This window comes from Eschscholzia californica, unplaced genomic scaffold, assembly GCF_041429995.1.
Source record: "Eschscholzia californica isolate CP2 unplaced genomic scaffold, dmEscCali1.0.p SCAF_5, whole genome shotgun sequence".
In the NCBI taxonomy this organism is placed as follows: domain Eukaryota; kingdom Viridiplantae; phylum Streptophyta; class Magnoliopsida; order Ranunculales; family Papaveraceae; genus Eschscholzia; species Eschscholzia californica.
In genome coordinates this window covers 1,876,826-1,890,106 of record NW_028238472.1, presented here as the reverse complement: position 1 = coordinate 1,890,106, position 13,281 = coordinate 1,876,826, and the positions used below count along the sequence as shown (strand labels likewise).

Sequence of the window (13,281 nt, the reverse complement as noted above, 5' to 3'; positions counted from 1 at the left end):
TACCGCACAAAAAGTTAGACCTTGACCTTTCGATCTGGACCGTCGGATCTGATTTTGTGTTCCAATTAGATAGACCTTATGATATAACAAAAATAAATCCTAAACTAAATCAAACAAGGAGTAAAAAAAAGAAAAACACTCCCCAAACATAATCGGCTTTGTTGCGAAGATCTAAACTTCAACTCTCTCTCTCTCTACATCTTTTCTTCTTCTTCTCGTTGGCCGGCGGTCGTACAGTACCGGCCATCTCTCCCTTCCGATCGGAGACTTCATCATCCGGCCATCGAATCCCTCCTCTTGATTCAAGGCAAGTGATTCATTCGTCATAACATTATCTAAAATTCCAGTTTTTGGTTCTTACTTTTTCAATTTCTGTACATTAAGATCGATCGATTATGAAATTTGGATCTGAAATTTTGAAGTTTTGGTGTTTGGATTTGCAATTTTTCTTATTCATCTGGTTTTTGATTTAACATAAGTGATTCAATTAGAAGTTTGAATTAAGCTGATTCTAGAAAAAAATCGATTCTTGATTGATAATTTAGTATGATTTTCATGAGATCAGGAAGTTTTAGTGTCGTTTTTTTTGGTTTTTTTTATTAAGATGGGAGATCTGTAGTTATTTCTGTCTGTTTCAGTTATTTGAATTCTAGGGTTTGAGTTAATTATGGTTATTACTGATTGAAAATTTTGTCACTTGTGTTTGGTGTCGACCTTTGTCACGCATGACTTGGGTTCCTTCACGAACTGGACTATAATGAGAGCATTAGTAGAGACATTGGTTATTTTAACCTAGCTATGCATTTATTAGGTTGGAATGGGTTTAGCTTGAATTTCGTTGTTTCTCTGTTATAATATCTATTTTGGTAAGAGTTGGAGGTTCGTCTTGAGTCGACTCCCGATATGGAAACGACATAGTCCAACACGGGATGGATGCGTTTTTCGTATTGTGCTTGATACTAGATCGTTTTTGCATGTCGTTACATGGCATAGAATGGCACAATGTGTTTAATCCTTATAATTGGTATGTGTTATGTTTTATTTTCTTGTTATTGTTCAAGTATGTTATCTCATAGAAAGTTTTTTGTTTTATTTTAAATATATGTGAATGAAGCACAACTAGTTTTAGTACTTCAAAACGAACACTTCGAATAAGTGAAAGGACATGTGTGTAAGATATGAACTGGCCTCATTGTGGCCATGAGAGGAACCTTATATCATTGGAGCAGAGTGCAAAAATGGGCAAGATTAGAGGCTTTCTCAGTTTCTGTACACAATAGGAGTGCGTTAATTCATAACATGTAATTGTAGCTTTGCAAGATTCCATAGCTATCCTTATCTATAGAGCCACAATTTCTTTAGAACCAAACATTGTACAGTTCTCTATTGTTAATACAATTCGTACAAAGTTTCAAATAAAAGTATATGGAATGATGTGAAGAAATTCACAAGTTTGCGCTAATTGACGTCTTGGACCTACTTGTATGTTTCACATGGCACATTGCAACACGACACGACACTTCAGCCTCTAGTCCAACACCGACACAGAATGATTGAACCTCTATTAAGAGCAATATTCTTACATTCTTATTTATTTTTCAGGTTCGGTAAATGGCACTTTGATTGCTATAGAAGATTAGACGAGTAAACATGCAGCCCATGGGAAATGAAAAGCCTGGACCTCCAAATTTTCCTGGAAGAACTATATCATCACCTTTTGCTCCACCGCCTGTTCCTACAACACCCTATTTATCCTCTGTTCCTGGAGCTGGACCCGAGTCATCTGGTAATAGAGCTGCCACACCAGCTATGTTTAATGGTCCAAATGTGCCTCCCTCACAACCACCTTATGTACCTCCCGGTGTAAGTCCTTACCAACGTTTTTCGGCACCACAGATTCCACCACCCGCTCGACCCTTGCCCCCCTTTGGTGGTCCACCTTCTGGGCAGCCAATGATACCACCATCCACTATGCCTTTTGCTGGTCAACAAACTTTGAGGACTCCACCTGTTCCTTTTCATCAACAACCCCAATTTTCATCAGCCCCAATGGCGCCTCCACCTCAATCTCAGACACAACAACCCCAACTTTCATCAGCCCCAATGGCACCTCCATCATTTCCTGCAGCAAGGCCAACTTCGTATGGATATCCGTATAGGCCTGCTCCAGTTACCCAAGCTCCTCCACCGGCACAAGGTCCAGCTTTCCCAGGAAGCTATGCACCACCACCTCCCTTGGGAGCTCAGATGAATTTCAATTCAAGGGAGCATTATCAAAATCCTGGTGGACCACCTGTAGGAGGTCTCCCGGACTTAGTTGAGGAATTCAGCTCACTATCAGTTGGGTCTGCTCCAGGATCACTGGACCCTGGATTTGATCCCAAGTCACTGCCAAGGCCATTAGATGAGGACGTTGAGCCAAAGTTTCTTGCCGATACATACCCCCAGAATTGTGCATCTAAGTATTTACGGCTCACAACTAGTGCCATACCAAATTCGCAGTCTCTGCTTTCAAGGTGGCATTTGCCTCTGGGGGCAGTGATACATCCTCTTGCCGAAGCTTCTGGTTCGGTCAGTAACTCAGATTTTAGTATTCTTTTCTTCTAATGTCGGAATTCCTGTGCATTAACCACTTCAATTTCTTATGTTTATCTGACTTTAGCTTTGAAATCTCTGATTCAGGAGGAAGTTCCTATTGTCAATTTTGGATCTAGTGGGATTATCCGTTGCAGAAGATGCCGTACATATGTAAATCCATATGTGACTTTTACGGATGCAGGACGGAAATGGCGTTGCAACATGTGTACTTTTCTTAATGACGGTAGACTCTCAACTAATAGTTATCTGTTTCCGTTTAGTAGATATTTCATTTGTTCTGTTTCACATCAGGACAGTAAAGTTGATATTTTCATTAATTATGACTTTTTTGCTTTGGTGGTTAGTAAAGCTAAATATTTGCTTTTAGTAGCACACTCAAGCCGTATATACCTGGCTTGGTGCCGCTTAAAGCTAGTCTTAAACAAAATTTTTGTTCCAGAAATAATTCCTCGTAGTTAAAGAAGATATCATCATTTAGGCTTCGTCTATGAGACTATGACCTGTGCCCTTAGCTTAAAGAGCTTCGTAACAATAACAGTAGCACAATGGTGACTGATTTTATAGTTCAACTCAAGAGAAAGGTGGCATTTTAGGGATAAAACAATTGCAGGGATAAAATTGGTTAAAAATGTCCCTAACTTAATACGGATAAAAGATATCATAGTAAGCAAGTACTACTAAAGTTCATTTGTGCCAACTTTTAATAGTGATGAATTTCTCTATTTTGGAGTCCAATTTTGAAGTATCCAAAGTAAAAATAAATAAATATATAAGGAGCGGTCGTTTAGTAGGGAGAGGGATGGATGAATGAGGGGGTTACAATTTGGTTGAAGATGGTGTTAAAGCAACTTCCTCTGAGAGGTTTGATCCCTTTAAAGAAAAAGTCTAATCCCTTCAAAAGTGCGTTTGAAATTAGTAAAACCGACGGCATGTCACCGACAGCTCAATATGATTTTCCTGGGAGGGAGATCTCAATGATGAATTGCTTGGGGGGTGTTTCTCTGTTCTGATTAAAAGATGGAAGTGAGTGGCGAAAAAGTAAAATACAAAAAAAGTTGATGCTAGTTTCTCTTTTTCTTTTTCATTGGGATTATATTGTTAAAATAGATATTAACTTGGGCGGAGGTCATAGTTTAAATGGTGAACTTGCTAATCCGTCTTTACTCTTTCAGTTCCTGGTGAATATTTCAACCATTTGGATGCGAGTGGTAGAAGAATTGATGCCGATCAACGGCCTGAACTTACAAAGGGTAGTGTAGACTTTGTTGCACCGACAGAATATATGGTCAGGCCTCCAATGCCACCATTGTACTTTTTCCTCATCGATGTATCAATATCTGCAGTTAAAAGTGGTATGCTTGAGGTAAGTTTGCTGCTGAACAGATTACCTGGATTTGTCAATAAACAGAGGCTATGAAAGTAACATGATGCATCAACCATCCTCTGTAACTTTTAGATATTTGCATTGCTATTCATGCATTATATTATTATATCGTGAAATGTTGTATTTTTAGTATCTTTTTCCCTGTAGTGTCGGGTACTTGACAGGACATTTTGTATGTACAATCACATATTGTGAGGAGCTAGAACCATGTAAGTTTAACATTTTTGTATAGTGAAACAATTGTTGATCCCAAGATAACAATTACGTACGTCATAACTAAAACAGATGTGTGTTACCTTGTCCCTCTTTGGCAGTTTCCACTCGCTGTGCCTATCAATTCATACCAGGATCATATGAACACTTGTACCAATACCAGTAGAATAATGAGATGATGCTTATAAAAATAAGAAGAGAACACGACTGTTTGAAGAATATTATATTAGTTTTTCAGTAAGTTCAATGTGGTGAATGTGATGCTCTTGTTATTTTTTCCAGGTTGTTGCGAAGACCATAAAGTCTTGTTTAGACGAGCTCCCAGGCCACCCACGAACACAGATTGGTTTCATTACTTTTGACAGCACGTTACATTTCTATAATATGAAGGCAAGTTGCTCTTTATCTCTTGATCGTATTATAGATTTGATGTAACATTATGGTTCTTCGTGCGCCTAACTATATAGAACTAGTGTATCTTTTCCAGATTCCAATGTTTACATCCTCTAAATTAGATGTCTTATGCAGTTATTCTAACATATTGAACTTTTCTCTTGCCAGTCGTCTCTAACACAGCCCCAAATGATGGTAGTGTCAGATCTGGAGGATATATTTGTCCCGTTGCCAGATGATCTCCTTGTAAACTTGTCCGAATCAAGAAGCGTGGTCGAAGCTTTCCTTGATAGCTTGCCTACCATGTTCCAGGACAACGTAAATATGGAGTCAGCTTTTGGTCCAGCTCTTAAAGCAGCATTTATGGTTATGGTGTGTTACCTTTTACATGCTCATTGATTTATTATATTCATTATGGTTTTCGGTTGGGTTTTGTTGCTTAAGACTACAAGAGCCAAATGAGCAAATCTATGTTAACATCTGCAATTCTGTTTACAACAGAATCGACTTGGAGGGAAGCTCTTAATCTTTCAGACAACACTACCAACTCTCGGTGTCGGTCGATTAAGGTTACGTGCAGATGATCTTCGAGTATATGGAACAGATAAGGAACATGCACTAAGAATTCCAGAAGATCCATTTTACAAGCAAATGGCTGCTGATTTTACGAAGTTCCAGATTGGTGTGAATGTGTATGCCTTCAGTGACAAATACACAGATTTGGCTTCTCTAGGTATGTATTTTATTGCAGAGCCAAAAATAACTTTATTCGTGTAGTTATACTTCTTACTTCAATTTCCATATCTTTTATAGGAACCCTAGCAAAATATACTGGTGGTCAGGTATACTATTATCCAAGTTTCCAAGCCGACATTCACAAAGAGAAGTTGAGTTACGAGTTATCCAGGGATCTTACTAGGGAGACTGCTTGGGAAGCTGTCCTGCGTATAAGATGTGGAAAAGGTAAATTCATGAAGCTCATCTTTTTTGCTTGGTTGTAAAAAATTTCATTTTTGTCTACAAGAAAGTTGAGTAGTTCTCAACTAGGTGCTAAAAGACCTGATTCTTTTCAGGAATACGATTTACCACATATCATGGTCACTTTATGTTAAGGTCAACGGATTTAATGGCGCTTCCCGCTGTAGACTGTGATAAAGCCTTTGCAATGCAGTTATCTTTGGAAGAGACACTACTGACAACTCAGACAGTATATTTCCAAGTGGCCTTGCTGTATCCTTCAATTTAAGTAAAAAAGTTGGAAGTAGAAAGTACTTGCTCTCAATTAATAATCTATTTTGAATTGGTTTTTCTTTAAACGGCAAATGAATATATTAACAAAGGGTGGATATTTATAAAGAAAGCTAAAAACAAACCAATCTATTTATGCTTAAGGATGTCATGCTCTTACTATCGCTAGAAGTAGCAGAGAAATTGGAAACTTGTTTTTGTTGCATTTTTATCGCTAAAAGCAGTTTCCTTAGCAAAAAAAAGATATACCTCATCTTCGGGAGAAAGGCGCATCAGGGTCCATACAGCCGCAGCTCCTGTGGTAGCAGATCTTGGAGAGATGTACCGAAAGGCCGATGCTGGTGCAATTGTTTCCCTATTTAGTAGGCTTGGTAAGATTTCAAAGGTTTAGGTATTTACTCCGTATGGCTCTCGAATAGGTTTGGTACTTACATTTCTGTCATCTGATGCAGCAATTGAGAAAACTTTGTCGTATAAACTGGAAGATGCACGCCAATCCGTGCAAATGAGGATTGTGAAAGCCCTTAGGGAATATCGGAATCTCTATGCTATGCAGCACCGTGTGGGAGGCAAGATGATATATCCTGAATCACTCAAACTCTTACCTCTATATGGATTAGCACTATGTAAATCCACGCCTCTTCGTGGAGGGTTTGGTGACGCTCAGCTTGATGAACGCTCCACAGCTGGTTATACCATGATGACTATGCCTATTTCAAGGTTGCTAAAACTTCTATACCCTAGCTTGATTCGGGTTGATGGGTATCTTGAGAAGGTTAGAAAGTTTCCATGCAAATGTCATTTTTTTAGTATGTCTTTATTTTTTAATGCACAAGTGGTTTAAGTCTCAGACTATACTAACTTGATCTTGTCTGTAGGCGTCAGTTAATGCTGATGATTTGGAAAATTCGTTAAAGAAGTTACCATTGGCTTCAGAGAGCTTAGATTCTAGAGGCCTTTATCTATATGATGATGGACTTCGCTTCATTATTTGGTTCGGCAGAATGCTATCCCCTGACATAGCTAACAAGTTAGTTGGGGTAGATTTATCTGGTTTCACTGATATCTCCAAGGTATGTTCTTCTTCCCCTGCTGTAAAACGTAGATCCTTAATGTAACAGTGAGATGTTCATATTCTTAATCACGGAGTAGGGTCGATTTCGAACTCACTATGCGGGAGAAAAAAATGCATTTTTATTTTAAGGGCACAATTAACATTCTAGGCCCTCATATCCACCTGGCCATTGTTCCTATGACGAGATTTTGCTAGTATTTGCTTTAATCTCAATAAGGTCAGGACATTTTATTTTTCGGCAATTCATCTTGGTTTGCCGAGCTGGATTATAGCATAGCACTCACAACTTATTTTCCCATTTATAAATATCGATATTAGCCTGTAAAAGCCAAATAACTTAAGATCTCTAAACGGTTTATATACCTAATAGGTCCATATAATAATCATAAACCAAACCCGTATGGAAACATCATACTAATATTCTATGTTTCAGTTGGTTACCTTTAACTGAATATAATGTTTTTTTTCTCCTTTTATGGATTCTTATTGTTCTTCTTCAGGTTACCCTAAGTGAGAACGACAATGATGTATCAAGAAAACTCATCAAATTACTCAATAGATTTAGGGAGAAGGAACCTTCCTCTTATCAGCAGTGCCATCTTGTTAAACAAGGTGAACACCCAAGAGAAGGTTTATTGCTACTTGTGAATCTAGTTGAGGACCAGATTGCAGGAAGCAGCGGCTATGTTGATTGGATACTACAAATTCACAGACAAGTCCAGCACAGTGCATAAAATGTATAAAGGTACTAACAGCTTATGGTAAAACGTTGCTATTTGTTTCTCTTGTTGTTATGTGATATAAGCCCCGAAGCCCAACACCCAACACGTTCCCCAGAGCCTAGTTTAGCCACGGGGCCATGCATGCCTGAAGCTAGAATATATGGGTAGTGCCCACTGGTCTGCTAGATTTAGTCGGTCAGGCTAGGGATTGAAGCATACCCGACGGCCCACCCGGGCCTTAGACTTAGTTGTAGCCTTATAAGCAGCTCGAGGTATAGCGTCTAAACTCTGGGTCCACACCAAGTAATTATGTGATCGAATCTGCAGAATAACGAGTTTGTATTTAGGTGGATGCTTTCCTGTTTCTGACTGTCACGGTATTGTCTCCTCTTCGTGCAGCGGACTTTTCTTATAGGATCACTGAATTTACAATTTCTCTCATCACTTACAATATCAAATTCTCCAATTCAATGGAAAAACTTTTAGTAATTCTAGTTATTTCCATAATCAGTTCCTAATGGGTTTTCCATATCTGTTTTTAGGTTATTTCTTCCTAATCTCGGAAAGAGTTTAGCTGGTCTGGAAAATCCTCCATGGTTTCACTTTCCAAGATTTTAAGATGGTGAAAGAATATGAGATCAATGTGTTCATCCAACATGAAGCAATTTGAGGTTAGATCTTGAGCTACAGTTTGAAATGGAAATTGACCATGAACACTCCAATTTTTAAGAACAGTTTAGTAGATTTTGTCGAATAACATTAATAATAATTTAATGGGTGTATCTTAGTTTCTTAGTTTGTTCTAGTTTTCGACTTCAAGAATAAGTTTTTTTGTGATCTTGGATTATTTCATTTTTCAATTTTTTTCCATCATACAATATATTATGTTAGTTTTGGAGTTTGTTGTTAACTTGTTAGTGAAGAGTGAATTTTCATTCATATCTCTAGGGCTTTTTTAATTCCCTTGGCAGTTTTTTTTTTGTTTGAGAACCCTTGGCAGTTTATGTTATGTTGATATTTGCCCTAAAAAGGGCAAGTCCATGTTTTTTTTTTCCTTAGGCTCGGAAGTTTCGTAATACATTATGATTTAAGAGACGTGCGAGATGAAAGTCTCGTGCACAGTTATGAATGAAAAAGAAATGAGGAATCATCTTTTCCACTCGGCCTCTCCCATTACATTCTGAATAAAACATCATGATGAAGTCATAACGCTATGTATCTATGTATCAGGTCGGATATTTAAGTATCTTCATGACTTGTGGACCTCTGACTAATTTAATATTTTTCGTGGATCTTTGGCCCATTTTGGAATTAAAATGGATATTTGTTCCATATGAAAATGAAGAGGTCGTACTGGGCTTGATTGATGGGCCAGGGCCTCCATGACTTGCCAAGTGTTCTATCAAGAAACTAGAGAACTTGGGGGGCCCTATGGAAATCCAAGAAGAGGAGCTTAGGCTTGGCAATATTTAAGCCTCTATAGAACCTGTGAAAGGAGTCAGGGACCAAACCAAGCAACCACTTTAATGCCCCACTACGTTTTATCTTCGTACTTGGTAGTGTTTCACAGTGAGTTGTGATTGGACTATACAAGCACGACCTACTTAACTAGCGTGCCCTAAATAAGGCCAACTTGGGCTTGTTATAGGCCTCGGACAACCATCCTTACGCGGGGGTGGCTCGGGTAGCCTAGTGCACTTGACACCACTACGTTCAAGAGAAGCCGTGTTATCGAGTGTGCTATTGCTAGACGTTTTCAGTTTGGCAAGGGCACGAAACTCGTTAACAGCCCTGTCTAGCATGTTTATATAACCACAATGCAACCAAGTTGTGAACTATGTAGGAGTAACGGTTGATTGCTAGAGTGTGTATACTAATGTCTTTGCGAAAATGTTATGTGTCGAAGTTTATTAAATCCTGAAAATCCATATGGGGCATTAAAAATTGTTGTCAAAATCATTATTGTAGTAACTTTTATGAAGAAATTACTAGTGTTTTTCCATTTTTCATCCTCAACCAAAATCTTTCTTTGTGTTTAGATGTGAACAAAAGACTTGTTGAAAATTTGTTGAGCTCCAAATCTTCAAACTTTGACTGCAATGAAAGGGTTGGTGCTACTACTAGTCTACTAAAGTACTACCCAACCCAAACAAGGCAGCTAGAGAGAGAGAGAGAAAGTGAGGAGAGAGAAAGTGAAGAGTGAGTCAGTGGTGAATGTGAAAAGTTAGGGAGTAGGTCTCTGTCTGTCTGTGTAGAGAGGTCTTTGAGGTTTGTTTGTTTTCCTAATTTTAGTTCTTATCATTCACACGGTTTTGACTTTATGGCAGAAACTCCTTTCTGGACCCCCACGTGTTTACTTTAATGCTGACATCACCTTCTCAATTTTGATATTAAACTTTAAAAAAACTCTTTTTTTTATTAGGGTTTCAATAGTTTGATCTTTTAATGCTCACAATGTATTTGGTATAAGTAATTGTAGCACTCCCATCACTTACACAAGATTGAAGACTACTTTCATTGTACAACATAAGTTTGTAATAAAATTGAATACCATAGTTGAAATGATTAGAATGTGAATGTGGGCGATCGGATTGCGGCTCTTAATTGTTGATCTAACAACGTTGGACGAAATACAGTAGTCTATGCTAGATTTTTGCCAGACTAAAATTATGTTTCGGGAGCAGACATTGCATAACCTTTGTTTGTAAATCACGTAAGAACCATCTGGTCAATATATGTTCCTGACCTATTGCGAATACCCTAAACTTGATTCAATATAGACACTCTCCTTCTGAGTTTTTTTTTATCCAAATTATAGCCTCTCTCTCCATTTCTCTCTTCAATTTTTAAAGAAATAAAAAAAGGAGGAGCTTTATCTTCCTTTCACATTCAACTCCACCCATTGCAAACTAAAAAAAAAAAAAATCCACCCATTGCAATTTAAGTCCTGGCTGTCACAGTAAGACTTTTACATGTCCATCTCACCTCTCTCTCTCTCTTGAAAGAGATTTCATTTCAGCCTTTGATGTGTTCCCTCTTCATTAACTCTTCCATCATTTGTGTGTGACTTTTCTTTCCTTTTTAAGATCTTAACATACCCATTTCATTGTCTTCTCTCTCTCTCTCTCTCTCTCTCTCTCTCTCTTCAACACTCATCACTTGTATGCTAACCTACCCAATCAGTGTCCAACTCCAAAAGGATTTGACTACTCCTGACTCTTTCTTCATCATCTCAATGTTGGTATTAATTCATTTTTGACATCTCAACTCTCTCTCTCTCTAATCCACCATTCTCTCTCATTCCACACTAAATCCATCAATACTCTGTTACTCCATTAAAGCCTCAAACTTTGTTCTTTTTTCTTCAACAAACTAATCCAAGAACAAACCCAAACTTGGGTTTTTTCATGGATTCATTACCAAAAAGCTTCCACCTTTATGGATTTCATCATCAAATCTTTAATACCATTAAAACCCAAAACCAACAAATCTATCAAACCCCTCCTCCTCTTCCTCCACATTCCCATGAAACTAGTTCTCCCATCTTAATCATAGCTATATTAGGAATCATAACCACAGCTTTCTTACTCTTAAGTTACTACATTTTTGTTATCAAATGTTGGTTAAATTGGCATAGAATTGGTGTTATTAGTAGACTTTCTTTTAGAAGATATGAAGACCCATTAATGGTTTATGATCCTTCTTCCGAACATCGAGGTGTCGATGAATCTGTTATTAGATCAATACCCATTTTTCAATTTAAGAAAATGGTTCAAGATAAAGAAGAAGAAGATGATAACTTCCATGAATGCTCTGTTTGTTTAAATGAATTTCAAGAAGAAGAAAATTTGAGAGTTCTTCCTAGTTGTAGTCATGCTTTTCATATTGATTGTATTGATATTTGGCTTCAAAAAAATGATAATTGCCCACTTTGTAGATCAAGTATTTCAATCACTACAAGATACCCATTTGATCAAATTTTAGCTCCAAGTTCATCTCCTCTTAATCAAATTCATCCATTTACAGAGACTGTAATTACCACTAATGAAGATTTTGTTGTAATTGAGATTATGGGTGATAATGGGGAAGATCAAGTTAGACCGTATCGACGACAAGAATCAAGTAAATCAGGAGAATTGGAGCAAACACTAAGTCAAATCAAGGAAATTAAGAACAAGAAATCAAGGAAATTTCCTAATCATGTTTTAAGTATGGGTGATGAATGTATTAATAGTAGAGTTAAAGATGATCAATTTTCAATTAAACCTATTAGAAGATCAATCTCCATGGATTCTTCAATTGATAGACAACTTTATTTATCTGTTCAAGAGATGATTCAACAGAATATGCAGCAAAGGAATCTAATCAATGATGTTAGTACAAGTGAAGAATCAAGTGGCAGAGTTCGTCGATCGATCTTTTCGTTTAGCCATGGCAGAGGATCAAAAAATGCAGTTCTTCCTATTCAATTTGAATCATAAACAAGTGTAATCTATCTATCTCTGGCTTATAATTTTTAATTAGATGTTACTTAGAGAGGCACTAGACCTAGGGGTGGGAATGGAGCCAGACTGATGCAGAAGAATTGACCGAAAAATACACCGAAGGATTCATTGCGGCAAGAAGTAAAGGCAAGCAACCGAAACAACCAAAATCAAAACTAGGGCTACCCATGGGCATGTAAAAGGAGGAGCACCCCTAATTAGAATTAGTTTTATGAAAATAGTATAGAATTTGAGTGTATAGCAAATTTGGAATCTTGGGGCTATCTCCGTTAAATTTGTTTTTGTTTTTGTCTTCCCCTTTTTTTCCTTTTTACTATTTGTGATAAAAAGTAAATCTCAATGAATCATTAAGGTGATTATGGGTATCACTGCTTAAAGCCAAATTGCATGGGTAAGTTGTTTAATACCACTTTTTTGCTTTTCTTCTTTTCAATTTTTGCCTTTACTTTCATAAAGTGATTTTATGTTTATCCTCCATCTTTTGTTTTTTCTATAGAGAGAAAGAGACCTATCATAACAAAAAATTGAAAGAAACCCATAAGAGATTAAGGGTCCCCATATTTTTGAAAAGTACTCAACTACTTCCTCTTACTTTTCCTCCAATAATTTGATGTTATGTCAAGAAAAAATAAAAAGAATCAATTGTTGGAATGTAAATTGTTTTGGTTCAAAAGTCATATGGTATCATACCAAGTTTGGGAGTAACGGACCTCAACAAAAAAAAAAAAAAGTTGAGTAACGGATTTTATTCGGTGATATCATGTGTTGTTTTATACCGAGAAAGACAAAGATCAATTTTCATGTGTTACTTTCTAATGATCTTTACTCTTTTTTAACTTTGTTGACATCTGCAAAAAAAAAAAAACGACACAAGAAGAAGAAGTTCTTAATATAGCTAGGACACACTTCCGATATGATACAACCACATAATTTCTTAAACTCTTTATAATGCACTCGACGATATTGCATTTATATGTGTCGCGGTTATGCCTAGTATGTACTACCCTTTGGTCAAACTTGCTACAATAGAAGACTACTCTTTGTGGAAGAGTCCAAGGACTAGTTTGAGAAACTCTCCAACAATTTCTTTTTGTCTTTTTAAGTAAGAAAAGTATTGAGTCAAGAGTGACATGAAAACTAGTT

The 13,281-nt window shown here is 37.2% G+C and overlaps 1 protein-coding gene and 1 pseudogene across 2 annotated transcripts; both read left to right on the top strand.

Annotated features, from left to right (window-relative positions):
- Positions 1–154: 154 nt before the first annotated feature.
- Positions 155–8,572, top strand: ERMO2 (Sec23/Sec24 protein transport family protein). Its single transcript, XM_086644870.1, has 14 exons — positions 155–307; positions 1,603–2,571; positions 2,683–2,821; positions 3,771–3,961; positions 4,478–4,585; positions 4,757–4,960; positions 5,090–5,321; positions 5,402–5,551; positions 5,662–5,818; positions 6,080–6,207; positions 6,289–6,611; positions 6,715–6,909; positions 7,412–7,656; positions 8,176–8,572. The coding sequence occupies exons 2-13, from the start codon at positions 1,651–1,653 to the stop codon at positions 7,643–7,645; spliced, it is 2,982 nt and encodes a 993-aa protein (XP_086500996.1). The 5' UTR covers positions 155–307; positions 1,603–1,650; the 3' UTR covers positions 7,646–7,656; positions 8,176–8,572.
- Positions 8,573–10,426: 1,854 nt separating this feature from the next.
- On the top strand, positions 10,427–12,521 carry LOC147536087 (RING-H2 finger protein ATL16 pseudogene; annotated as a pseudogene). Its single transcript, XR_015226380.1, has one exon. The product of XR_015226380.1 is annotated as an RING-H2 finger protein ATL16 pseudogene (transcript).
- Positions 12,522–13,281: the final 760 nt, after the last annotated feature.

Coding starts and splice junctions, on each gene's coding strand:
- ERMO2 (XM_086644870.1), top strand. CDS start 1,651: ATGCAGCCCATGGGAAATGAAAAGCCTGGACCTCCAAATTTTCCTGGA. Junction 4,586..4,756: donor TACATTTCTATAATATGAAG/GCAAGTTGCTCT, acceptor TTCTCTTGCCAG/TCGTCTCTAACACAGCCCCA. Junction 6,910..7,411: donor GTTTCACTGATATCTCCAAG/GTATGTTCTTCT, acceptor GTTCTTCTTCAG/GTTACCCTAAGTGAGAACGA.